Genomic DNA, 27,253 nt, shown 5'->3' with positions numbered 1-27,253 from the left:
CGGGGCTCCTCCCGTTCCGTTCCCTCTCTTGCAGCTCGGTGCCGGCGCTGGCGGCGGGGGCGCGGCTGAGCCGGCCCCAGGCCGAGGAGCTCCATCGCTTCCTGCGCCACGAGTTCGATCTGCAGCTGCTGCCGCAGCCCCTGCCCGCCAAGGGGAAGGGCTGAGCTCGGCGCTCCGGGCCCTGCACTGCACTTTACCCCCTCGGGATTGGATGTAAATGATGTAAATAAACACTTGTCAAACCTCAGGGCGTGGGAGCTGCGCTGGCACCGCCCCGTGTGTCCCCAGGGTCCCTGGGCCGGGGAGCGCACAGCTCTGTACAGGAATTGGCCATCCCCAATTCCTGTACAAACCACAATAATGGCTCGAGTACTTCAGTAGAGATTTAGGAGCGCAGCAGCAGCTCCTGCCGTCACTGAGCCCCGCGTTTCCAGGTTAAAACGGGAATTGCCGCTGTTCCGTGTTCAGGGACAGGGCTGGGCTTTGGGGGCCCCGGGGAGCGCCGCCCCCGTCCCTTGGAGCCTCTGCCCGGTCCTGCCCCAGCCCCGGCGCCGCAGCCTCTGCTGCCACCGGCTGGAACAGCGCGGGATCCATCGGTGCTCCTGAACGGGGAGAAATCCATCCCTGGAGCGGGAGCTGTCCTGGGCAGCCGAGACCCCGCCTGCAGAGCTGCCAGCCCTGGAGAGATCCAGAGGAACCCATGGAGCTGCCCCAGGGCTGGAGCCCCTCTGGAGCCAGGCTGGGAGAGCTGGGAATGTTCCCTGGAGAGGAGAAGGCTCCAGGGAGAGCTCAGAGCCCCTGGCAGGGCCTGAAGGGGCTCCAGGAGAGCTGAGAGGGACTGGGGACAAGGGATGGAGGGACAGGAGCCAGGGAATGGCTGCCAGTGCCAGAGGGCAGGGATGGGTGGGAGATTGGGAACTGGGAATTCCTGGCTGGGCTGGGATTGCCAGAGCAGCTGTGGCTGCCCCTGGATCCCTGGCAGTGCCCAAGGCCAGGCTGGACACTGGGGCACCCTGGGACAGTGGGAGGTGTCCCTGCCACGGCAGGGGTGGCTCTGGGTGGGACTTAAAGGTTCCCACCCAAAGCACTCCGTGATTCCAAACCAGGCACCATTCCAAGCTGGACAGCTCCTGGATTCAGCTGCCCCACAACAACTAGGAGTAATCTCTGAGTAAAAAAAGCTTCTCTTTATTACATTAAGGAAATGTAAAAATTCAAGCTGTCCCTAGAGTAAATTAAAAAGCAATTTCAGTTCCTTCTGGAGTGCTGCTAAATTTATTATACAAGCATACCCCAGAAGATATTTTAGCTTAAAAAGAATCAAAACTTGGCAGTCATTGGTATCTATGTACATTTCTCCTTCCCAGGAGAAGCAGGACACAGAGGGGAGGAGCCTGGACAAGGAAATGACACTTTGTACACATGGAAAAGCCAAGCATTGGCAGCAGGGTGGGAATGGAGTTAAAACACATAAAACCATAGCAGGACAGCTTTTCCAAACTGAAATCATTCCAGTATTCCCTCCCAGAGGGGCAGCAGAACCCTCGTGCTCTGAACAGCAAGTGCTGAACAAGACATCCCATCAGATAGAAAAGTAGGAGGTGCTGAAGAAGACATCCACAGAGTCCATCACATGGAAAAGTAGGAATCCTTCTCCTCACTGGAGCAGGACGAGTTTGGAGTCTCAGCCGTGAAGAGCTTCCCCACCACTGGGGCCGGGGTCACCCCTGCAATAAAACCAGGGATCATCAGGGGGTGTCCCAAGGGAAACGGGGCAGCAAAAGGCTGATGGGACACAGCTCACGGTGATGGAGCAGGAAGGGAAGGAGCTGGCAATGAGGAGCCAGGAATACTCACTCTTGGTTCTGCAGGAAGCCGGTGTCTCGTGCACAGCTCCGGCCTGAGGGAGGGAGGGAGGGAAAGGAAGAGGCTCAGCCAGGGCTGGAACCAGCTCGGGGTCCCCACTTCCCAGAATTCCACAACTGCTTTCCCTGAGCCACAGGCACAAGCTGCTCCCAGGAGCACAGGGTTTTATGGAAAAGCCAAAGGAGCTGCAGAGCCTGGGAGAGTGGAAGAACTGATACCTAAATTCAAGGATACAAGGCTGACTTATGGTCACTGTTAGGAGTTGGGCTGGGTGATCCTTGTGGGGCCCTTATTGTACCTCAGGATATCCTATGGCTATTGTTCCTTTTCCCCCTGTTCAGAGGAATTTAACAAGAACCTAAAGACCATGGAATTCCAAAGCAATTCCAGATCCTGACTAAAAGCAATGGAGTTAATCCTGACAACGAAGAGCTCCTCTCTCAGAAAGGAACTTCTCTCCACAGCAGCAGATACCAAACTCAGGGAGGGTTCCCATTTTCCATCCAGAGCACACAGGGGGCTGTGATCCCAGGACTGTCTCCTGTGGCCAAGCTGTGCCTGGCTCAGGTGGCAGTGGCAGAGCCAAGGAAAGCAGCATTACCGACTTCTTCTTGACCTTGTCCCAGGTGCCTCTGCTGCCCCGGGTGTTCTTCTGCATGCGGAACACGTGCCGGTCGTAGTCACTCCTGGGCACAAGGGAGCAGGGCTCAGCAGGGCTCAGCAGGGCTCAGCAGGGCTGGGACCCTTCCCTGGAACCCTCTGCAGGCAGCCAGGGAGCCCCAGAGCTCCAGCTCCCACAGGGAACGAGCTGGGCTGGGCCATGGGCTGCACATCCCAGTGCAGGGATCACACTGAGCCTCATCCCCATCCCAGTGCAGGGACCTCAGCCAGCCCCATCCCAGTGCAGGGATCACACTGAGCCTCATCCCAGTGCAGGGATCACAGCCAGCCTCATCCCTTCCCAGGGCTGCACATCCCAGTGCAGGGATCACACTGAGCCCCATCCCCATCCCAGTGCAGGGATCACAGCCAGCCCCAGCCCCATCCCAGTGCAGGGATCACACTGAGCCCCATCCCCATCCCAGTGCAGGGATCACACTGAGCCCCATCCCCATCCCAGTGCAGGGATCACACTGAGCCCCATCCCCATCCCAGTGCAGGGATCACAGCCAGCCCCATCCCCATCCCAGTGCAGGGATCACACTGAGCCCCATCCCCATCCCAGTGCAGGGATCACAGCCAGCCCCATCCCCTTCCCAGGCCCAGCCCGTGTGACACAACCCCACTGGCTCCAGGCTCCCAGATGGTTCTGGTTATCTGAGCAGAGCCTGAAGCCCTGGCTGAACAGGGCAGGACTGAAGGCTCTGCTGAGGCTGAAGGCCAAGCCAGGGCCATTGCCAGGGCTGGGAGCAGGAGCTGCCCACAGGGAGCTGAGCAGCTCCGGCAGCACACGGGCTGCAGGAACAGCTTTTCCCAGGCTAAGCGAGGCTGCAGGAGTGGTGGAAGCGAGCTGCTGTCCCAGCTCCAAAGCCACCTTCCTCAGAGACAAAAAGGGATCCTGGGCAATGCCAAGGCTCACAGAGAGCTGCTGGAAGAGCTCCTACCTGTTGATGGGGACCAGCATTCCCGGGCTGATGTGCTCACACTGTGGGGTTTTCACAGGGGGAAAGAGGCCCGAGGAGGGGCTGAGCGGGAGCTCCGAGAGGGCCAAATCCTCGGTGTCCCCGTCGCGGCTCCCTCGCAGTGCTGGCAGCTGTAGGGCCACCTCAGAGCTGTCAGTCGGTCACCTGAGCCTGGAGTGCCTTTCCCCCCTCCCAGCACTCCCTCCACTCCTCCCTGCCCTGGCTCTGAGTCCCCTGTCCCTGCTGAGGCACAGCCCCAGCCCCGTGCCCAGAACTGGACACGACCCTGCACCTCCACCTTGGTCTGAGTGCCCCTGCAGATCCTGCCCAGCACGTGGCTGAGGGCTTTTGGTGCTGCCACACCCTCAAAAAGTCATTTCTGGTTACAGTGCCAAGCTCCAGGCTGCCCAGGACTGCTCAGAAGGACAATTGCTCAGTTGGTGCTGTCACCATGCAGAGGCTCCTCCCAGCCTGTCCAACCTTCTCACTGCCACCAGCCAAGGGCTGCTAGAGCACGTGAAGGAAAGAAGCCCCTTCCCACAGATCCCCAGGATTGTGCTGGTGGAACTGGAGCAGCCCCCTGGCACACCCAGCAGGAGAGCAGTCCCACAGGAGCTGCTGTCCCAGGCTTACCTGGACCCTCCTCTTCTGGAGGGGAGTTGCACTGAAGATGTCGTCGTGGTTGTCCTTGGGCAGGTGCTCCAGGAACTCCCTCATCTGCTGCTTCCGTTTGAGGGTGCCCACCTTGGCAGTGATCACTGGCTGCTTCTTATCTCCAGGATCTGACCAGGAATTGTCTCAGACAGCAGCCATGGGGTTAAAATTCACTGCCACAGGCAGTCCCACAGCCCAGTCTGTCCTCTGGTGAAATCTCTTACAGCTTCTTTAGGATCCCTTTGAGTTCTCACACAGTTTCTGCTTTTCAAAGCAGTTTCCCCACTCCATCTCCAGAGGAGGGTCACTGCAGAGCCCCCAGAGCCACTGCAGGGTCACCCACAGGGTTCATTGTGACTGTGACAGAAGTGAGCTCACGAGTGCCTTGCAGAGAGCAAACCCACAGCAGTGTCCCCGTGCCAGGAGGCAGCAGGGCCCAAAGCTCTGCTGCTCAGGGACACTTGCACTGAAGCCAGGCTCAGGAGCGCTCAGCTCACCCTGTGTCCACGGCAAACCTTAATCCAACCCAGCCCCAAGTGAAGCTGCAGTGTGGGGATGGCAAACACCAGAGAAAGGGACCAGACTGCCCTTGGGCATCCAGGGACCCAAACCCCACCTGGACAGAGCTCTGCAAGGAGCTCGTGACCTGCTGGGCCTCCAGGAGCCTCTCAGGATGTCAAGAGCTCTTCCCTGGAGGGGTGAAGGCCAGAGAGTCTTCCCCTCATGCCAACAACTGGAAAACTCTACAAGAAGAGAAAGGAAAGAACCTTTCTCTTCTTGTCACCTCAGTCATTCATGACATCCTCCAACCTCCACAGCAAAAGGTGACCTGGCTTGCTGCCACATCCTGATGTGCTCTTGTGGATTTATCCCATGGGAGCAGAATTGGTGAGGCTGGAAAAGCCCTCCCAGCCCATCCAGTCCAACCCTTCCTCAGCACTGCCCCATGTCCCCAAGTGCCCCATGCACAGGGCTTGAAATCCCTCAGGGATGGGCACTGCAACCCTCCCTGGGCAGTGCCAAGGCCTGAGCCCCCTTTCCGTGGGGAAATTCCTGCTGTGCCCACCCTGAGCTGCCCCGGCCCAGCCTGAGGCCGTTCCCTCTGCTCCTGTCCCTGTTCCCTGGAGCAGAGCCCGACCCCCCGGCTGTGCCCTCCTGGCAGGAGCTGTGCAGAGCCACAAGGGCCCCTGAGCCTCCTTTGCTCCAGGTGAGCCCTGCCCAGCTCCTCAGGGATTCTGCAGCCCCTGCCCGGCTCCTCAGGGATTCTGCAGCCCCTGCCCGGCTCCTCAGGGATTCTGCAGCCCCTGCCCAGCTCCTCAGGGATTCTGCAGCCCCTGCCCAGCTCCCTCAGGGATTCTGCAGCCCCTGCCCAGCTCTGTTCCCTTCCCTGGCCACGCTCCAGCCCGCAGTGTCTGAATGAGAATCATTTACCCCCCACCCAACCCCCAGACAGAAGGTGCTGGTACCTTTCCTCTCAGCTTTTCCCACTGTGGTTTTCCTGGGCTGCTGTTTGTTGGCTCTCTCCTGCTGCTCCTCCAGGTACTTCCCCTGGCACTCCTGGGCAGAGCGGGACCCCACGGCCATGGCCACCTCCTGCCAGAAGCCGCTCCTGTGCTTGGGGAACGCCGCGATGGCCCTGGGGGGACAGCAGGGACACGGTGTCACCAGGCAGGGCACAGCCCTGGGGGGACAGCAGGGACACGGTGTCACCAGGCAGGGCACAGCCCTGGGGGGACAGCAGGGACACGGTGTCACCAGGCAGGGCACAGCCCTGGGCACAGCCCTGGGAACCACCTGGGCCATGCACTGAGGCCCTGCCTCTTGCTGCCCCCCCTGGATCCCTGGCAGTGCCCAAGGCCAGGCTGGACACTGGGGCACCCTGGGACAGTGGGAGGTGTCCCTGCCATGGCAGGGGTGGCACTGGGTGGGATTTAAGGCTCCTCCACCCAAACCAGTCTGTGATCCTGTGCTGTCTTTTATTCACAACAGGCAAATTTATTTAAACACCTTCAACTGACAGATGTGCCACAAGATAAATCTCCTGCTCACTTGTGCAGGTCCCCTCAGACCTGAGCTCCTGCTCATCTAAAAGAGCTAAACCCAAACCTGGCCATTTTACACTCAGTGTCTATGAAATATTGCCCAGTGGCTTAAGCAATTGGATGATGGATTAATTGAACACCCTTGCAGTTAACCTGCTCACAAACCACATCATGTTTAACCTCTTACTGCAGTCTGGGGAGGGAACCTGCTCCTCTCACCTGTGGCCCTCACCATATTATACTGATGTTTCACTTGTGAAGAAAAGTAATAGGGAATAATAATTCTAATTATTATTAGGGAATAAAAAAAAAGGGAATTGAATGGAAATATTTCTAATAGGGAATTAAAACACAAAGGAAACCTGGGAAATCATGAATCTGAAACCCCCCAATCCAGACCATCCAACCCCTCCTGATGCCTGAGGGAAACTTTTCCTCTGAGCACAGAATGAGCCCTTACTTGTGAAGCTTCTGTAATTCCTTCTCGGACCAGCCATCACCCGCCCTCGCAAAGAGTTCCAGAGATTTCTGCCCCCTCGTGTCTCTGGCCTTTGCTGCTGCAGGCCTGGCAGTGCTGGGGCCGCCGTGGTTTGTTTTTACGGGGGGCGCTCTGGTGTCGGCGTCCTCGCTGGGCGCCTCCTCGGGCTCGGTGTCGGAACGGAGCCTGTACCTGGCGGGGCTGGCACTGCCCCGTGCCCTCCTGGCCCGGGCCGGCAGGAGGGAAGCACTGGACTCAGAGGATGTTCTCCCTTCAGAAGGGGGCTCAGACTCCTCACTGGACCAGGGCCCACTCAGCCTCACCAGCACATGCTGGGAGGGCTTTGCTGTCCTTTGGCCACAGGCCTTGTTTGCATCATCCCGGGAGCCTCTGGAGCCAGGGCAAGGATTCCGCTTTTGAGACTCTGGTTTAAATATAGATTTCTTCTTCCTCCTGATCAGCAGTGGGGTGTCCTCACTGGACTGCTCCTCCTCATCCTGTGAGGGCTGCTGGGCGAGGAGAATCCTCTCCTTGGCTGACCTGAGGGAGTTCCTGTAGCCCTGCTCGTACATGCTCGGCCCTGCAGACACTGCTGCTCTCTGTGCTCTGCCGCCGTGTTTGTTCAGCTCCTTGGGCTTTGAGGAAGCCCCCCTGGCAGGGAGCTGGGATGGTTTGGTTTTTGTGCCCCTGACTCCAGGATCATTCTCCTCCTCATCCGACAGGACCTGCCTGCCCTTCCTGCTGCTGGCAGGCCGGGGCTCCCCTCGGGGAGCGGCTCCTCTCTCGCTGCCTTTCCCTGCAAGAGAGGGGAGGGAGGCAGAGCCCATCAGGGCTGAGGGTGGGTCCTGCTGTGCTGGCAGCACAGGCATCTGCACCCCCTCCAGAGCTTTACCTGCCACACTACAAACTCAGAGCTGCTCTCAAGGGCTCTCCGAAACTCTACTGACTGAGCAGGCACATCCCCAAAGCTCTGCTCTGCTCCAGAGAGCTTTTCTGCAGGAAACATTGCAGCTGCTTAAGAGAGAAACTTCTGCTTTATATTCACATTCTTCTCAGGCTTCTATCACCACCCAGATTCTACTAAAACCAAATTTTTATTAAAAACTCCGTTAATGGATTTTTTTGCCAACATTTCATTTTTTCCATCCACGTTAAAAAGCAAAGCCAGGCCTCCAGGTCACTGGATTGGTGAACTCCAAAAAGTCCAAATCCCTTCATTTCAATTTCCAGAATGAAATCTCTGTGTCCCTATTATGTAATTAACAAAGTGATTTACACACATAGTTCTTGTTTGGAGCTGTGAAACTCCACATGAATGCTACTCTGCTGATTCTTCAGAGAAAAAGCAGTTGATCATTAAAATATTTGAATAATTTCTTTGCATTAACAGACCCAACCCTACTTCTCCAGCATCCACTCACAAGTCCACTGATTCCATCAATAACTTGAAAATAGAAAAAAAAAATAGTTTTTACCTTTACTTTGGCTTTTTGGCATTTCCTCTGTTGTCTTCATGTCTTCCTTTTGTTTATTCTTGGAGATGAACCTGGTCTTTCTTTTGGGTTTTTCACTACTAGGGATCTTCAAAATAAAACAATTGACTCTAAAATTAATTTCATCTCCTTTTCTCCAGGCTGAGCCCCTTTCCCAGCTCTGTTCCCTTCCCTGGAAATGCTCCAAACCCTCAGAGTCTCTCTTGCAGTGAAAGGCCCAGAACTGACCCCAGGACTTGAGCTGGGACCTCACCAAATTCCTGTCTGATACAATCATCTTTCAAAACACCCCCAACTTTTTCCCCCAGAAAGAATTCCCCATTATGCCAGATTTAGAGACCACAATTACCTCATAATATGGACATAAGACTATTTTTTGGTGTGTTTTCTAATATTTTGATCATGTTTCCAAGATTTCCTTTCCCTTCAGGTGTGTCTAAGAGCTGCCCCTGTTCTGTTCCCCACCTGGCCAAGTTTAATAATTCTATTTAAGTCACACTAAAGAGGCTCTTACCAGGTTCAGATAATCCACCCATCCATTTTGTATGGTGACATTGAGGCCCTGATCCACAAACTCCCTCTGGCCACACCAGTAGTTCAGGGGGGGTTTGACGAGGCGCCCGCTGCGGGTGTAGACCGCGCTGGAGTCGCTCCTGGAGCTGTGACTCGGTGTAACAACTGCAGGCAAAAATGCCCAAAGAAAGAAGAGTTTATTCTCAAATATTGCATGGAAAATTCAGTTTAGCAGAGGAACGATGTTGTGTTTAAACTGGACTACAAGGGAAATGTAAAATGTACCCAAAGTTGTTCTTTTCAAAGCATTGTGATATAAATGACAGGACTGAAGTAAGAGGCTTCCCAAATTATGAACTTTACTGTGGTGAACTTTTTACTTTTACTTTGTTTAGAAGGTTATAAATACTGTGAAAGTTGTTTGAGGAGGGAAAGTTGTCACATGGAACAGCTGCTCACTGAGACAAATGAGAGTGAAAAATGAATGGGAGTGATGAGAGAAAAGCATAAAAGCTTTTGCAGTGCTAGCAAGAAAACCTGATTGCAGCAGTAACAAACAGCACAGTGGGGTTAGGGAAAGGCCCATTGGACGAAGACCCCAGAAAAAGTTAAAAGTTAAATCTGAGTTAAACCCCAGAGCTGTCAGTGCCTGTGGCAAGGCAGGGACTGCACTCGAAGGCTGAGCCAAACCAGGGGCTTTTACAGCTCTACAGCCAATTCCTGCAAACAGCCAGCACAAAGAACCTTTCCACAGCCCACTCCAGCCACCCCCAGGTGTCTTTTCCAAAGGAAAGGATGGTTAAATACTCACAGATGTTCTCGTGGTTCTCTGGTGATACCTCATAGGTGGAGTTCCTCAGTGCAGGTTTCCTGGCTTTGCTCACTGAGCCTCCTGCAGGTTCCAACACATCAGTTCCCCCCATGGAGTCATTCTCCTCATTCTCCTCATTCTCCTCCCCACCACTCTCTTGAGCTCCTTCTTTCCTGAGGGTTTGGAGTTTGAGACAAGAAATAACAGCCACTGAGGAAGCTGTTCTTTAACAACATCTGGGCCCTGGTGGGCCAGCACAGCAGAGTGGCTTCATGCCCACATCTAAAACATTTCACACCCCTCTGGTGTAATACCCTCAAAAAAGTCTCAATGAGCACTTAGAACAATGCAGGGATAGAGAATCTCCAAAGAACTTACCTCCTCCTTTCCTCCAGGAACTCCTCCACGTACTCCTTCCACCTTCTGGAGAAGCCAAACGTGAATTTCTTGATGAAGCGGTAGGGGAACCCTGGGGGAGCACAGGGCACAGGAAAGCAGCTCAGCAGGGCTGGCACCCCTCAGGGGGCACAAGGAGCCCAGAGAGCAGGGCTGGCACCCCTCAGGGGGCACAAGGAGCCCAGAGAGCAGGGCTGGCACCCCTCAGGGGACACAAGGAGCCCCCAAGAGCAGGGCTGGCACCCCTCAGGGGGCACAAGGAGCCCAGAGAGCAGGGCTGGCACCCCTCAGGGGACACAAGGAGCCCAGGGAGCAGGGCTGGCACCCCTCAGGGGGCACAAGGAGCCCAGAGAGCACGGCTGGCACCCCTCAGGGGACACAAGGAGCCCCCAAGAGCAGGGCTGGCACCCCTCAGGGGGCACAAGGAGCCCAGAGAGCAGGGCTGGCACCCCTCAGGGGACACAAGGAGCCCAGAGAGCACAGCTGGCACCCCTCAGGGGACACAAGGAGCCCAGAGAGCAGGGCTGGCACCCCTCAGGGGACACAAGGACCCTCAGAGCCTGCTAAACCCAAACAGCAGAGGGGCTGACCCACACAATCCCTCCCAGCACACTCCAGTCAGTCACTCTTAGCCCTAGGAAACCTCTGCAGCCCTAGAGCCACTCTGCTCACAAGCCTTCTGCTGCTACTTTTCCTTCTCAGAATATTAAAATAGAAATAAATATAAGTTCTTAGCAAAGAAAGCAATAAAATCTTCCAGTCAGAGAGCAGCCAGAGCAGGTATTTATCAGCAGGGACCCCAGTGCTGCAAGTGAGCAGGAAACACTGAAGTCACACACACCTCCTTGGGCCTGAAAGAGCCAACAGTGAAGGTGTGCTGGGTAAAAAATGGTGCAACACACCTGGGGCACACCTGTGTTAGGGGAAGTAATGCTGAGGGAATGGCTGGGGCTGGAAGTGGAGTGGGGTCAGGCTGGAGATCAGGAAAGGTTCTTCCCCAGAGGGTGCTGGCACTGCCCAGGCTGCCCAGGGAATGGGCACAGCCCGAGGCTGCCAGAGCTCCATGGGGGTTTGGGCAGCGCTGCCAGGGATGCCCAGGCTGGGGTTGCTGGGGGTCTGGGCAGGGACAGGGGGTTGGGATGATGATCTTGGGGGTCCCTTCCAGCTCAGGATATCCCATGACTCCAACTATTCATTCCACCCATGCCACAGGGTACCTCTGTGTTCTCAGAGCTGCCTAAGAGCACTCACAAGTGTCACAGACATCTTTTCATTAAAATCCTTTCCTTAGGATTTTTCCTCCTGAGAGGCTGTGAGGCCTCAGGAACAAAATGCAAACAATGGTTATCTGCTGCTGTGGGATGCAACAGGTGCATCTGGGATTGGTCTCATGTGGCTGTTTCTAATTAATGGCCAATCACAGTCAGCTGGCTCAGACAGAGAGCCGAGCCACAAACCTTTGTGATCATTCCTTCTTTTTCTATTCTTAGCCAGCCTTCTGATGAAATCCTTTCTTCCATTTTTTAGTATAGTTTTAATGTAATATGTATCATAAAATAATAAATCAGCCTTCTGAAATGTGGAGTCAGGTCCTCGTCTCTTCCCTCACCCTGAGGCCCCTGTGAACAGTCACAGACAAGCAGCTCATTCCCAGCCAGTGTGCCAGAGGAGCACACAGAGCACAAATCCTGTATTTGCACCTGCATGGAAACCCCATTTCCTTACAAACCCACTTGCTCCAAGCCAAGCTGGAACAGTTTATAATTTGTAAGGCATTCAGAAGCAGCAGCTCACCTTCCCTCCTCATGGCAGCTGAGTCGATCTTGCCCTGCAGCAGGTACACAGCTCCCGAGGAGGTCTGCACCTGGCTGTGAGTGACGCGCTCCACGATGGCGCTGCTGTGCCACAGCTGCTGCCTCATGTCCCTGCCAAGAGACAACAGAAATCGCTCCCAGCAAGGATTCCAGTCTGGAATGCTGGCACTCCATGCAGGGGTGGGGATCCCTGTTTTCTGAGGGATTCAGGCGCTGCAGGATGTGCTTTGGGCTCAGGTTTCCTCTCTCAGCCTGGAACTGACACAGCTCTGACCTGGGGCAGGGGACTGTGTGTGTCTGAACGTGTCACTGCTGCAGGTGGCACTCATGGGACAGCAGCCCAGCCTGGACGGGGCTTGGAGCAGCCTGGGACAGTGGGAGGTGTCCCTGCCCTTGGCAGGGTGGGGCTGCATGGGCTTTGAGCTCCCTCCCAACCCAAACTGTCCAGAGATATTTGATATTTGATTGATTTCTCTGAACCTTTCTGATTACCTCAGCACAGGACTCTGGAATGAGCTCCCCAGCAGTTCCCTGGGTGCTCTCCCTCTCCTGCCCACACAAAGGAATTGTGTCTTCCCTGATAAAGCAGTCTAAGCTCTGCACCATTACCTCATGTTTGGTGTCCATGGTTTACTTTACATTTAAATAAAAAACTGGTTCTTACTTCCTTTTCCCTTCCACACAGATTGCCGTGTTTCCAGCCAGCACTTTAATCCTCCAGCTGCTCAGGCAGATGTTTTTCTTTCCCAGAAAAAAAAAGAATATAAATAATTTAGAAGTATTTATTAGCCAGCACTCCTCAGTGATCAGATCCAATAACAAAAATAACTCTTTCAACATTTTCTAAGCTACAAATCTGGAATATTAGAGGATATCTGATCCTCAGCTCAATCCTGAAGGTGACTTGGTTTAATTCAGGAGAAACATCAAACACTCTTGGCCGTGGTGAGGGAGAACAGAACAAGTCCCCTGCAATCCAGGGGATTTCCCCAGGGAAGAAGGGAAGCCTTGGGCAGGAGTGCTTGTGCCAGGCTCCCAGGGAACCCCAAGGACTTTGCCAGGATGTCCTCAGAAAGGAAGGAAGGCTGCAAGCTGCACACTCCTAGGAAAAGATTTGCTCCAGTTAAACTGAACAGGAGCCTGGGTGATCCATAGGAAAGCCAAGCCCTTCCCCTGTCCATCAGCAGGGCACATTCTGGATGGATTCATGCCCAGCTGGGAGAGGTCTCTCCTCCCTGGAGCTGGCAGGGGCCATCATCACACCATGGCTTGTACACACTAAGCCAAAAGTGCTTCTTTTACACAACAAACCCCAAACCCTGAACATTTGTCATCTTGGAGTATGGAAAAAAGGAACCCTTTGCATGGGGAAACATACTGCTAAAATCTAAAGGAGTAACAGTTTATCCTCCTCTCAGCGTTCCTGCCTTTTGACAAGAAAAAGATTAACTTTGAGCTGTCAGCCCAGAGGGATTGCTCATTTGCCCTCAAGGATTATTTCCTCCCACCTCTTTGTGTGCTTTGCCAGCAGGTTGGTCAGCAGGAGCTTTATCCAAAGGGACCTTGGGGTCTTCTGCCCACTTCTGCTTCCTTGGAATGTGGACCGGAGAGGAGAGCAAGATGCTACACAAGGGCTGCGAGGGGTTTGCAGGATTAGTCTCTGGTGCCTTTTGCCCTGCTGGAGCAGCTGGTTTTTTGCTGGGCTGCAGCTCTCTCCTCTCTTCATCAAACTCTGTACAATTTGCTTCTGCATTTCTCCACCTTCCTTTTGCCTCATCCCCATCTTCCCAAGGGGGGGATTTCACTTGCAGAGGAGAAGCCACTGTCCTTTGAGACATTTCTTCATCAGCATCCACCTCGACAGATTCCACCAGGAAAACATCCACATCATCCTTATCAGAGTCCAGCTCCCCTGCAGGCCCATTCCCTGCCTGCTCAGCACAAGCAGCCTGCACCGAGGGATCCTCTGCACCTCTGCAAGGAGGAACATTCTGCTGCCTTTGGGTTGAAGGTGGTGTAGCTGCTCATTTAAAGGGAAAAAAAAAGGAAAACCAAAGAAATTAGGGATATTTAAGCATGAGAACATGCTTAGATAAAGGAACAACAAAGAAATGAGGGATATTTAGGCATGGGAACAGGCTGCCCAGGGGGTGGGGGGACCCATGCCAGGAGGGATTCAAAGCCCTGTGGATGTGGCACTTGGGGACAGGGGGCAGTGCTGGGGGGACTGGATGGCCTCAGAGGTTTCCCAGGCCCAGCAATGCCAAGGTTCTCTGTCTGGAGGGGTTTGTGCTCCCCAGAGTAGCCCCAGTACCTTGGTGCTGCTGCTGCTGCTGCCACTTGACCCGCAGGAAGAACTTCTGGGGAGTTTCCAGCACAGGAGGCTCTGCTGGGGGCACTGCCAGGGGCTCCATCCTGGGAGTGTGAGACAAAGCTGGCTCTGGAAAATAACCACACAAACAAACCCCAAACCCCTCTTTCCATTGGGGGAAGAAAAACATTTTCATGGGGATGGGGGGGAGAAATATGATTTTTTTAATATGCTGTTTATTAAAAAAAAAAATCCACAGAATCCCAGAAAGGTTTGGATGGGAATCCATCCCATCCCATGCCAGCCCTGCCATGGCAGGGACACCTCCCACTGTCCCAGGCTCCAGCCCCAGTGTCCAACCTGGCCTTGGGCACTGCCAGGGATCCAGGGGCAGCCACAGCTGTGCCAGGGCCTGCCCACCCTCATTGTAACAAAGGGTCACACCCAGCTTGGTGCCAGCTGCAAACCTGCTGAGGCTGCCCTGGATCTCACCATGGCAGGGATAAACATATTAAAGATAAAAGCCAGCAGGGAGAGCCCAGGAGAATGCCCCAGTGGGATTTCAAACCCTTCCCTTCCCTGCACAAACTATCAGGAACAGTTACAGCAATTTGGTTTGGTTTTTTTAGTTACAAGGTGGTTTTGAAGGTGTTGCACGGGTCAAGCTCACTCATGAACACAGCAGAGGGGACAATTAGTGCCAGAGTGAGGGAGAGGAGGAGGAAACCAAAAGGGAGGGAATCCTCTATGGTACAGAGCAGGGAAGAGACATCAGCGCTGCTACAGACACCTTTCAGCACTAAAAACCCCTCACCACCCAACTTTTTTTAATCTCAGCACCTGGGGTGCAACCAGCGCTGGTGCCAGTGGTTTTTACACCCCCCAAGGGGCTCTGGGGCTGCTTTTCCCAGATCCTGAAAGAGCCATGAACGGGAGGGACACAGAGGGAAAACGTTCACACCTGAGACAGCTCTCCTGGAGAAGCTGTGGAACAATCATTGCTTCCCAAGTGTGCCCAGGCTCGGGTGTGATGGGTGTTGGTGTCAAGGGGCTTTGTCTCTCCATGGGCCTTCCAAGGAGAAAGGATTGAGGCAATGGGCAGCAGCACTGAGAGCTCTTTCCTTTCAAGAGATGACTCTAGTGTGCTCCAAAATAATAAAAACCGTCTGGGAAAACTATTAATAATTCCTGCCATTTGGGATTGCGGACTGGTGCAAAGAATTAAAAGGTTTAGGAGAATGTGAAAATCAGGGATGCCACTTACTGCAGCACAAGATGCCTGCAAGTTCTAGGAACTAAACTCAGGTTTACCCCTTTGTGCTGTTTATTCCAGGCGTTCTGAAGGCAAACACGCCGTTCTCACGGAGTCACCGAGGGCTCCTGGAACTCACCTGGTCCCGGCTGAGCGCTGCCCGTCCCCCGGGCCGTGTCGGGCCAGTGCTGCCGGGCCGCGGGGCTCAGGATCACATCGGGGGCGATCCTGCGCCGCTGCTCCGCCCGCGCCTTCATCCGCTGGAAGATCTTGGCCGGCGACTCCTGCTCGGGCGGCTCCGGAGCGCGGCGCTTCGGGGGCCGCTCGGGGCCGGGGCCGGGGCCGGGCCGGCACTCGGGGCCGGGGCCGGTTCTGCCCTCGGGGCCGGGGCCGGGGCCGGTTCTGCCCTCGGGGCCGGGGCCGGGGCCGGTTCTGCCCTCGGGGCCGGGGCCGGGCCGGCACTCGGGGCCAGCCCGGAGCTCTGTCCCCGCGATCTGCGGGCCCGACGCGCGGCCGTCCGCGGCCGTGCCGCTGCCCTGGCCCGGCAGGAGCTGCTTCAGCGGGGTGAGCGTCCCGGCGGGGATGCTGTTGAGGGACACCGAGCGGAGCGGCGGCTCTCCCCAGGCGGAGCGGCGGCTGGGGGTGGCGATGATGTCGCAGACTCGCCCGTGGCACTGCCGGGTGGATCGCAGTCCCCTCATGGCTGCGGATCGGCCCCGCCGTTCCGGCGGCGCTCCCGGGCCGGCCCCGCTCCCCTGACGGCGCTCCGCGCGCAGATTCGAGCGCAGCCGTCGCGCCCGCCGATTGGCGGAACGGAGCGCAACCGCGGGCCGAGACCATCTGGCGCGGGTGCGGGGGGTGTTAGGAAATAAAGCCATTGCCGGACGGCGTTGAGGCAGGCGGCAGCAGGCCCGGGCTGTGCCTGAGCTCCCCTCTCCTCCGCACGGTGGTTCGGTCCACCCGTGGGCGGGCTCTGCGGCCGTTAGCGCTGACGCGAGCGGGGCCGGGGCGGGCTGAGGCGAGGCCGGGGCGGGGCTGAGGCGGGGCCGGGGCGGGGCTGAGGCGGGCCCGGGGCGGGCTGAGGCGGGCCCGGGGAGGGGTGAGGCGGGGCCGGGGCGGGGCTGAGGCGAGGCCGGGGCGGGGTGAGGAGAGGCCGCATCTCACAAAAAGCTCCGGGAGCGGCCTGGGATGTGGCTTGCGTTGGCTGGAGCCTTTTCGGCGTGCGGGAACTGGCCGAGCCGCAGGAGGGACAGAGCGGGGCCGGGCGGCGGCCCCAGCCCCGAGCGCGGCCGGGCGGGCTCCAGGGTGAACAACGGGAGGTGTGAGGGGCCGGAGCGGTGTCCGGGCCCCAGTGAGCGTGCAGGGTTGTCAAAAAACCCATCGGTGCACGCTATTAGTTGATAAATAGTAGATTTAATTAGCGCGCTGGAGGCCTGGCACGCTCTGGTGTGTCCCGGCTGGAAGATTCTGTATTAGGGGTTCGTAGTTCAAGTGGACCACAGAGGAAGTTACTTGAGTAATGTACAAAAAATAGAGGATAAATCATAATCCCAGGTGCACCCAGCACCTGGCTCTCCCTGCTAGCAAGCAGCCGCAGTGGGATCAGGTGTGTCTGATCCTAAATTATTCCCAGCAGGTGGGGGAGAAACTCAGCTCGGGGTAAGAAATTGCTTCAATGTGTGCCTGTTGATAATAAACAGCTGCGTTAAAAAACAAGGTGTCATTCTGGGGTCCTGTTTGCTACCGCGGAGCTTGTTACAGTAATGAAAGGCTTGGGGTTCATTACAGGAGGTGCATGTGCTAATTAGCGGGGCAGTTAATAAAGCAGGCACGGAGCTGAGGAGAATGAGCGCCCAGGGATGCAGTGCTGGGATCAGAGGCAGCTGAGTGCCACCTATTTCATAAGGATCCCTTCATGAAAACACAGAAGGGATCTCTGATTTCCTCTCCTGCCGTTTGTCAGTGGCCTTGGCTTCCTGCTGGAGCCTCCCAGGGAAGAATGGGGCTGGCAGATCTGTGGGTGGGATAGGGAAGGAGACCATGGAAAAGTTACAGCAGGGATAACGAGCTGCGTTTAGGTGTTACATCAGTTAAATGTCTGTGGTCTCTGATGCACTGACTTCATACAGGTGGCATGGCTTCATTTGTCCTTAAAAAGCCTAAAAAACACCATTCAATCCCTAATTTACTCCTTATATTTAATGATATCTTAGTGCTCCCATAGTTTCTTATCTCCTTACCTACTCAGCTTTTGCCTAAATGATCAAAAGCAAAGAAAATTCATTTTGCCCCAGCTGCTTGCAGAAGCCATTATTGTGCTCCCTTTCAGGAACAAAAGAATCCACAGGAAGTCAAGTGAGGAGAAATTCCTTCTTTCAAGGAACAAATGGGTGTGAGAGATCTGTGGTGATTTGGGTAGCTGTGAAATTCCTACAAGTGTTGTTAGAATTCCTAAGCCTGGTCGGCGTGGCTGAGCAGGTCCCCTCTTGCTTGTGTTACCTGATGCCAGTGGAGCTTCCCCAATGGAATCCCAGATTTGCTGGGGTTGGAAGGGACCTGAAATCCCTCCCCAGTGCCACCCTGCCATGGCAGGGACACCTCCCAGTGCCCAGCCTGGCCTCGGGCACTGCCAGGGATCCAGGGGCAGCCACAGCTGCTCTGGCAATTCCAGCCCAGCCAGGAACTCCCAATTCCCATCATCCCATCTAAATTTCCCCTCTGACAGAAATACTCAATTTTTATTTTTTTTTCATAAATGGCATTTTTGAATCGTTTTTAAGCTTGTTTGCTGTTTGTTCCACAAAGGAAGAGAATCAGGCCCATTGTTCAGAGAAGAAAGACTGATCCAGACTAAGCAGGAAAAGCTGTATGAGGATAAAAGAGTTAATTTGATTTTTGAGTGTGGTGGTTCTGGGGCAGAGCAGGCAAACCTGGAGACAATAAATGCAAATTCAGCTCAAGGCCTCTGAGTGACTTCTCAGCCTCATCAGCTGCTCGTGCTGTGGGTTTAAAAGGAGAAAAGTGAATTTTCCTGGGATTTATCCACGTGGAACTCAGCAGTTCCCAGAAAGGGGCTAAAACTGGGAGTGAGTCCTGCTGCTTCTCTTTGGGAAGGTGGCTGATGCCAATCAAAACCTTCATGGAAAAAAAAAAGAATTAATTATGGGGCAAGGACGATTGCATTGTAAGGAGTTTTCCAAGCCCCCCTTCCAGACTTCTGCTCTTTAGCTCCCAGTGGAGGTGCAGAAATTCAACCCCAAAAGTCTGTGGTGTGCACTGTACAGCCCAGCCACCTCAGTGAGGTCTGTGGTGTGGGGTAAAACTGGGGAAAAACCCCCAACCCCCCTTGCGTGCTGTTTTTATGTGGTTTTGCATGGAAATATTTAAGGTTTTTCCCTGTTTTTTTTGGCATGTTCCTTTGACAAGTCTTGTCAATTAATCAATCCTGTAAATTATATATATTAAATATAGAGGTATAAGAATAAATGTATATTCAGCATTTGGGGATCTTAAATCAATTCATTGCATGTCTGGAAGCAATACCCAAAATGTTTCTTCTGTTTGGGGCAGCTGGAAGAAAATACTTCTATTTCATACATTTATACATGTATAGGTTAGGTTTATTAGTGACTTTAAAATGCAGAAATACAGAATAATCTTCATTAAACCTGAGGACACCTTTTCCTGCTGGGTTTCATTGTATCTCAGGCTGACAGAACACCCCACACTGTGCTTACAGTGTTTTATTCTTATTTCTGCTTTTCCTCCTCTGGGTTAGGATTATTTATGTTCTCAGCCAGCAGCTCAGGGGGTGGAAGGAGAGAGTGGGAAAGGAGGTTGTGCTTTAGGGATAGCAGAAAAATAATGAATTTAAAAAATGAATAAAAAAAAAAGAATTATTACAAGCAGATGTGCTCGGGATGGGGTTCCCCTTGTGAGGAGTGAAAAATGCCAATCTCTTGTTTTTGAAACTTTTAAGAGTTTAATAGTAATAAAATGGTTATAAAAATAGTAATATAATTAGAGTAATAAAAATTTTGGACAATTGAGATTAGGACAATATGAGACAATAAAAACAAAGAGTTACAGACAGTCCTAGTACCTCTTTCTGGGCAAAACAAGCCCAAAAAAGGCCCCACGTTAACAGAGGATTAACCCTTAAAAGCAGCAGCCTGTTGCATGTTCATACAGCTCATCCATGACGCATAAATTCCATTCAAACACAGGATTCTGGCTGGGCAGTGTCAGCTTCTTCCTCTGGATCCTGACGGCGTCTCCAGGGCTGAGCAGGCAGGAAGAAGTTCGTTTGTGCTGATCATGGAGCAATAAATTCTCTTTCTCTGAGAGATTCAGGTGTCCTGTGGCTGCCATCTCACTGCGAGTCCTTTCTTTAAAAAAAGTATCTTACCTAGCATGGTTTCTATTTGAACATTTTGTTATAACCTAAAACTGTATTTAACACACTACTAAAAAAATTAGCACAACTTTCTGACATAACACACATAATATTCATTTGAATATTTCCGAAGAGCCATTCACAAAATAAATATTTTTCACGTGAGGGAACGTTTCTGCGTGCCGGGGGAAGCTGAGGCTGATCCAGAGGGAAGGAGGTGCGGTGGGAGAGGAGCGCTGTCCCCACGAGGTGGCAGCAGCCGCCTTCCACACCCGTCCCTCCGTCCGTCCGTCTGTCCGTCCGTCCCTGGTGCCGTCCTGCCTGGGCTGCTCGGGGGCAGAGCTGGAGCAGCTGTGGGCAAATGTCGCTACAGGACACTGTGAAAAATGCACATCGCGTGGCTCTGCGCAGATATTTACTGCAGGTATTTTGTTGTATTGATTAGTAGTGCTGTATGAACATTTCAATAGTGTGCTAAATGTACTTTTGTAGTTAAATGTCACAGACATATTTTATGAAAAATCCTTTCATTAGGATCTTTTTTCCTGAGAAGCTGGGAAACTTCAGCTTCTCCCTGTTCTGCTGCTTTGGGGTGTGATTTGGAGAATTGTTTACCCAGCATGTGAAATTGGTTTTACTTCATGACCAATGACAGCCACCTGTGTCGAGGCTGTGAGCAGTCACAAGATTTTATCTTCCTTTTCCTTTTCCTTTTCCTTTTCCTTTTCCTTTTCCTTTTCCTTTTCCTTTTCCTTTCCCATCCCATCCTATCCCATCCCATGAAATCCTTTCTTCTGTTCTTTTAGTATAGTTTTAATATATCATTTTCTTTTAATATAATATATATCATAAAATAATAAATCAGCCTTCTGAAGCATGGAGTCAGATCCTCGTCTCTTCCCTCATCCTGGGACCCTGCAAACACCAGCACAAACCCAGCAGGCCACAAGGCTCTGCAGGCAGAACCCTGGGGAGGACCGAGGCGTGTTTGCATGCAGAAAATGCAAAACCTGTGCAGGTTTGTGCAAAGCTGTGATGGAGCAATGTTACCAAGGAACGTCGGTGTTGTGGGCAGTGCTATTTTTAGCTGTACTGAAAAGGGATGAACTCAGAGCTTTTGGAAGCTCTGAACAGCTTGGTGTGCGCCAGCCATGGAGACCCCATCTCTGCCATCCATTGCTGTCAGCACCCAGGTATGGTTTTTCTGAAATGCAATCAGCATCCTGGTAATTAATCTGCTCCCTCACTGCCAGCCTGCCTGGTGCTGCCTGGCTAGTCAGTCCCAGTAAACATTCTGGAGCTTTTGGGGCTGCTCACAAGTTCTGTGTGATAAGCTAAGGCTGTGGTCAGTTAATAATCTCATTTAAACAGTGATTGAATAGAAAATAATCAGTTGCTATCATCAAAAATGAATATTTCCCTTATGACCACAAAAGATAAGTATTTGTTTTATGTATTCTCTAAGAGTTACTGCATTGATTCCCAGTAAAAGATCCAAGCTATTACAATCATTTCACCTGTTAATTCTTTTAAAACATCCTTGTTGTCTTTTCCCTTATTGGCAAAGTTTTATTTTCACTCATCTCTGTAACTTCCCTTATCTTTTGAATGTTTTTGCTAAGTGATCTCTTTGAGTAATCTCCGTTGGTTGCAAGGCTGAATTTTCTTTAAAGAGAGATTGTTGTGCCTGTTATTAATACACAGCACACTGTGATGATGGAGTGCCCTGGTTTGGGCTGGGATAGAGCTCAGTTCCCTCCCAGGAGCTGGGAGTGATTTGAATTCAGAATGAGGGTAATGAGCTGGGGTTAAACCACCAGAGGCTGAAATTATCTCCCTGCAAGGTGAGGTGTTCTCCCAGGGCCATGACCTGCCCCAAGATTTGGCAAGAAGTTATGCAGAAGTAATAAAGGAAATAAAAAATTCTTGTGGCTCATAATTAGGGCTGTTTTGAAGAGGATTTTTCTCTGGTGGTCATTTTCCAGCAGTGAAATTGCAGTGTTCCCATTCATGGAAGAGAAATCACCTCAGAAAGAACAAACAGATCAAACTTGTGCATCTGAGCAAGCCCTGAGCTGAAATGGTGTAAAATAGGACAGTGCTTAAGGCAAAGCCCTCTGCTTTTCTTGGTTTGTTTTTCTTCACCAAGGCCTAAGCCCCTGCTGGAAAGACTCCCTGTGTAACTCCCTGCTAGCTGGAAATGGGGAAAAAAATGTTCCCTCAGCTCTTTAAAGCAAGAGCAGTTGGTAATTTCATTCTCTCCTGGAGTGTTCCTCCAGTGTGATGAGATTCAGCCTAATCTGCATTAATGCTGCCTTTTAGCACTGGTTCAGGAAGGAGCCCAAAACCCCACCTGGAGCTCACAGGGCTGCTCTGGAACAGGCACAGAGCTGGAGATCCATCCTTTATGGGGAATAAGAAATGTTAATGCACTCCTTAGCATTTCAATGGCGTGATTAAAAATTCCAGAGCCTTATTAATTGAATATTTTATATTCCTGAAAATGGCCTTGATCCTCACAATGGCATACTAATTCCAAGGGAAGGGAGAGGGAACACGTTCAGATTCCTGCAAGGAGTCCCTGCAAACAAGGTTTTAAATTGATGGATTCTTGGGCGAGGTACTGGGCATGAACAGGGACGTGGAGGCCACGTGGATGTGTTTGCATTTTGGATTTATGGGGTTCCAGAGTGTGTCTGCATTTTGGATTTATGGGGTTCCAGAGCGTGTTTGCATTTTGGATTTATGGGGTTCCAGATGTGTCTGCATTTTGGATTTATGGGGCTCCAGAGTGTGTCTGCATTTTGGATTTATGGGGCTCCAGAGTGTGTCTGCATTTTGGATTTATGGGGTTCCAGAGTCACATGGGTGGCGTTTGCTCTTGGCACTGCAAGGAGAAGCTCAGTGACGGATTATCCCAGGGAATTAAAATTCTGTAGGTTTCAGTCTCCAACCCATCAAGGACACCAGCCTGGGCTGTAGAGCTGAACCTTTCCCCTCTTGTTAGAATTTAAGGAAATTTCAGGCTTCTCCTCTCTGAAGTCACAAAGAGTGGGAAGGTTTGACAAAAGGGAATTCATGACCCTGTTCAGGAGATGAGATGAGGAGCTGGGCAGGGGCTGCAGAATCCCTGAGGAGCTGGGAAGGGCATTGGGCACAGCTGGGACTCTGATCTTGGAGCTCTTTTCCATCCTCAGGGATCCCAACGTTCCCAACTCAGTCTTCTCCTGGCAGAACTTCCGTGCAGGGTTACAGGGAGTACATGTTGTTATAGATTTCAAACACATTTCTCGCTTTTCTTCCTCACATACAGCAAAAATAGTAATTAACAAATAAATAAGCCATTAAGGCTGTGTGAGGCAGCCAAATCTGCCCCTTCTTTTGTGGGGCTGACATTCATCAGTCCATTTCTGGTGAAATTTAGTGTCAGGTGTGGAGTTTTTACTCCACTCTTTTATGGTTATCCCAGCTTTCCATCCACAGCCCCGGTGACATCTTTTTCCTTCCCCTCTCTCCTGTTTTGATAAAATCTCAAGACAAAATTTTCAAGACAAAAAAAAAAAAAAAGAAAAACCTGTTAATAAAATGATTTTCCAAGAGCACTGGTGTCCCAGCTGGGGCTGGGCGTTCTCCGGGGGGCTGGAGAAGCAGTGATGCAATGGGAAGGGGAGCAGGGAGCCGCTCTGGTGGCCATGGCTACTCCAGCCTGTGGCTCCCCGTCCCTTTGGATGGCTCCATTCCACAGCTGGCACGGCTGGCACGGCTGGCACGGCTGGCACGGAGCCCCCCAGCTCCAGGCACGCTCAGGGGGGCTGCGGGAGGGCAGGGTGGGGTTGGAGGCGCTCGTGAGGATGAGGAGCAGCTCAGTGGGATGGGGAAGGGTCCCCGAGTCAGGGCTGCCGACACACTGCCCTGGGAAGGAGCAGTGACCCTGGAGACCTCGGTTTGCAGGGAATGAAGTTCCCTTGGGGCATTCCTGTGCAGGGTTTGTACAGTCTGTGAGGGCAGTGGGGCTGGCACTGGTCGTGCTGGGATCCCTGTGCTCCAGAGGACAATCCTGGGGCCTCCACGAGGGTCTGATCCTAAGAGGTTTGGGAAGAGATGCTCCCAGGAGCTGGGGTGATTGGACAAAATAGGAGTGTAGATATTGGGATATCAGGAGTAAATTCCTGCCTGGGGGGGTGATGAGGGGCTGGGCTGGAATTGCCAGAGCAGCTGGGGCTGCCCTGGATCCCTGGCAGTGCCCAAGGCCAGGCTGGACAGGGCTGGGAGCACCTGGGACAGGGGAAGATGTCCCTGTCCATCCAGGGGTGGCACTGGATGGGCTTCAACATCCTTTCCAACCCAAAAGTGAATGGTTGATTGATGATTTGTGATCATGCTTATATTTTTGTCTGGTTTTTTTTTTTGGGGGGGGGGGGAAAGAAAACAAAGAGGTTGGTTTTAGGGTTAGTTCTGTATTTGTTTTGGGGTGATTGTGGAATGATGATGATTAATTGTTTAGTTTTTAATTCTAGGAAATATAGAGGAAGATTAATTGAAAACGGATCAATGATAAATGGTTTGGACAATCTAGGGGGATATGGTTTTGGGAAGAGACGCTCCCAGGAGCTGGAGTGATTGGACAAAATAGGAGTTTAGATATTGGGATGTTAGGAATAAATTTAATCATTTAACAAAATAATTAAATTTAATTATTTAACAAAAAAAAATTTAAAAGTGAAAATAAAAAGAAAATGAATGCATAAAATGAGATTAAATGTAAGTTCCTAGCAAGTGTTAAAATAATTAATATAAAAAATAATTTAAAAAAAGAATGGTCTGCTGACCATTACACTGTGTGTTGTGCACTCTGGGATTTGATGAAAATCAGCTTTTACCAATGAGCAGATAATCAAAAAAAGGAAAGGAACAGAATCTGGATTATAGTCTAACTGCAGAGAATAACTGGAATACTCTGTCTCCTTTTTGAAGCATCAGCAACAGGTCTGAAAAGCCACTGTGGCATTTGGGCCTTCCGGAGCGGCAGAGGGGAGGTTTCTGTGTTAGGAGGTGATGGATGGTGCTCCTTGCTAAGAGCTTTTGCTCTCTCCAGGTGTCAGGGGCAATAAAGCCAAACCCTTTCTCCTCACAGACCCCTGCCCCTCACCTGGAGCTGCCCTCTGAGCTCCTCCTGTGATCCCTGCTGGCCACGAGCCCCTGATGGACACAGCTCTGCCAGATCCACCCTCTGCTGCCCCGGCCAGGTCTCTTTGCTCGGGGCTGATGGGTGAAACCGGGCGCACAGCTCCTTTCCTCCGCAGCTGTGAAGGGTTTCAGAGCATTACAGCTTCATGGTCTGTGCTTTCTGCTGGAATTATTGCTCTGGAACCCCCTGGAACGTGTTTACCTCAGCCCTGCCTGGCAGTGTTCCTCTGGAGCACAAAGAGCAGCAGGAGCAGGGCTGAGCAAGCAGAAATGTGCCATTTTTAACATTGCCAGCCCCAAAATGTGGGGTCTGGGCACTGCTTCAGCTGGGCAGGGCTGGCCAGGTGAATTTTGATTTTTATTTCCTGTCACAGAGCACTGGCAGGGCTTGACACTGGGTGAGATGGATAACTTCCACTCCTTACAGTCCTGGAATGGTTTGGGCTGGGAAGGGACCTCAAATGCCACCCAGTGCCAGCCCTGCCGTGGCAGGGACACCTCCACTGTCCCAGGGTGTCCCAGCCCTGGCCTTGGCACTTCCCTTCCAATCCACACCATCCCTGTGGGTCTGTGACTGCTCCCAGGGCAGCTGTGGGATCTTGGAGCCCATTCCCCCTTCCTGTGGGAGTGCACATATGCTGGGATCTGCTCAGTGCATCCTGTGAGGCAGGGACAGGAGCCTGGAGCACGAGCCCAGCTGGCTTTGGGATGATTGCTGCCTTTCTGTGTCAGTCCTCTCTGACACAGAGAAAGCAAAGCCAAGAATCCCATTTTTTATTTTCATTCTTTGGGCCTGGCTTTGTTTGCGTGCTCGTGCCATCACTGTGTGACAGGAAATGTGCCTTGGGCTGGGATGATGATGCTGGGACAAATCCCTGCCTTTTGTGGCTCCACTTGGGCTCTGGGGTTGTGACCTGTCAGAGCCAGGCCAGCCCCGCACTGCTCCTGAGGGAACTGAGCCTTTCCCAAACCAAAGAGGGTGGGAATTCCCACAGGATCTCCTGCCGGTCCTTCCCGCAGCAAGGAAAACCAACCTTCCCGTGGGGCACTCCTGGCACACCTGTGCCCGCCTGGGCTGCGTTAGTGGCGCTTCCAAGCTCGTCATTCAGGGTGACACCTGGCAGGATAAGGAGCTCGGTTCATCCTCGTGTTCCCCTCATCTCAGGGGATTTTCCCTTCCAAAATCATTCGGGATGTCTGGAGGAGATCGTTGGAGTGTCACCAGTTGGGTTTAGCACACAGCACTGGGAAGCAGCTGGAAAAGAGGGCTCAGGAAAGGGGAGGCTGTGACATTGTCAGGGTGACACCTGGCAGGAAGGGAATGATGAATCTGACTCCATGTTCTTAGAATACTAATTTATTGTTATATATTACATTACATTATTTAATTTTTTTAATTTTATTTTTTATTTTATTTTTATTTCTATTTTATTTTTTATTTTTAATTTTTATATTTTTATTTTATATTTTTATTTTATAATTTATTTTTATTTTGTTTTTATTTTATTTTTTAATGTTGTTTTTATTTTTATTTTTTAATTTATATTTTATTTCTTTTTTAATTTAATTTTTATTTAATTTTTATTTTTATTTTATTTTTTATATTTATTTTTTTATTTTTTATTGTTTTTTATTTAGTTTTTATTTTATTTTATTTTTTATTTTATTTAATTTTTATTTTTTATTTTATATTATTTTATATTTCATATATTATATTATATTTTATATTTTTAAAGTATTTTATTTTTTATTACTGTACTAAAACTATACTAAAGAATAGAGAAAGGATACTTACAGAAGGCTTAACAAGATACTAAATAAAAACTTGTGACTCTCCATAGTCTGACACAGCTGGCTGTGATTGGTCATTAAGTAAAAACAATTCACATGAAACCAATCAAACATTCACATGCTGGATGAACAATCTCCAAACCACATTCCAAAGCAGCAAAACACAGGAGAAGCAAACGAGATAATTATTGTTTTCCTTTTGCTCTGAGGCTTCTCAGCTTCCCAGGAGAAAATCCTGGGCAAATGGAATTTTCAGGAAATGTGATGGTGACAGGAGGCACAGGTTGGTTTGTGGTGTGGGGAGAGGGAATGGGGAGCTTCCCTCAGCTGGAGCCTTTCACAACCTTGTGAAAATATGATAAAAACGAAAGGAAGAAAAAGTGCAGCACTCGCTGTTAGTGATCAGTTCCATTATTGAGGGATTTTTCACCACCCCATGCTGTGTATCATGAAATTACAGTGAGATAAGCAAAGTTTTATTTGCCCACTGTCTGGGAGACAGAGTCTTTTGCTTGAGATTCAATTCCTACCACCCATGTTTCTGGAATTATAAATGTAATTAACTGACTGTGGTGTGACAATGACAGCTTGGGAGTGCTAAACTGCTGAAGTTTTGTCTGGAAAAAT

At 51.6% G+C, this 27,253-nt stretch overlaps 2 protein-coding genes across 2 annotated transcripts in view; one reads left to right on the top strand and one right to left on the bottom strand.

Annotated features, from left to right (window-relative positions):
* The window catches only part of FANCM (FA complementation group M), a 58,931-nt gene extending 58,320 nt beyond the window's left edge, over positions 1 to 611 (top strand). The window contains exon 23 of the mRNA XM_059474430.1: positions 35 to 611. Coding sequence (XP_059330413.1) covers positions 35 to 164 — 130 coding nt within the window. The 3' untranslated portion in view covers positions 165 to 611. The remainder of the gene's footprint in view (positions 1 to 34) is intronic.
* A 557-nt stretch (positions 612 to 1,168) lies between these two features.
* MIS18BP1 (MIS18 binding protein 1) lies at positions 1,169 to 15,706 on the bottom strand. Its single transcript, XM_059474503.1, has 16 exons — positions 15,392 to 15,706; positions 14,004 to 14,129; positions 13,198 to 13,709; positions 12,354 to 12,430; positions 11,670 to 11,800; positions 9,858 to 9,948; positions 9,480 to 9,652; positions 8,670 to 8,833; positions 8,138 to 8,243; positions 6,645 to 7,458; positions 5,609 to 5,778; positions 4,122 to 4,270; positions 3,471 to 3,619; positions 2,468 to 2,552; positions 1,858 to 1,900; positions 1,169 to 1,727 (listed from the first exon to the last, which is right to left on the bottom strand). The coding sequence occupies exons 1-16, from the start codon at positions 15,507 to 15,509 to the stop codon at positions 1,630 to 1,632; spliced, it is 3,006 nt and encodes a 1,001-aa protein (XP_059330486.1). The 5' UTR covers positions 15,510 to 15,706; the 3' UTR covers positions 1,169 to 1,629.
* Positions 15,707 to 27,253: the final 11,547 nt, after the last annotated feature.

The sequence above is a fragment of the Ammospiza nelsoni genome, chromosome 6, assembly GCF_027579445.1.
Source record: "Ammospiza nelsoni isolate bAmmNel1 chromosome 6, bAmmNel1.pri, whole genome shotgun sequence".
In the NCBI taxonomy this organism is placed as follows: Eukaryota; Metazoa; Chordata; class Aves; order Passeriformes; family Passerellidae; genus Ammospiza; species Ammospiza nelsoni.
Note: the sequence above shows the minus strand (reverse complement) of the source record. Positions and strands in the feature narration are given on the sequence as shown.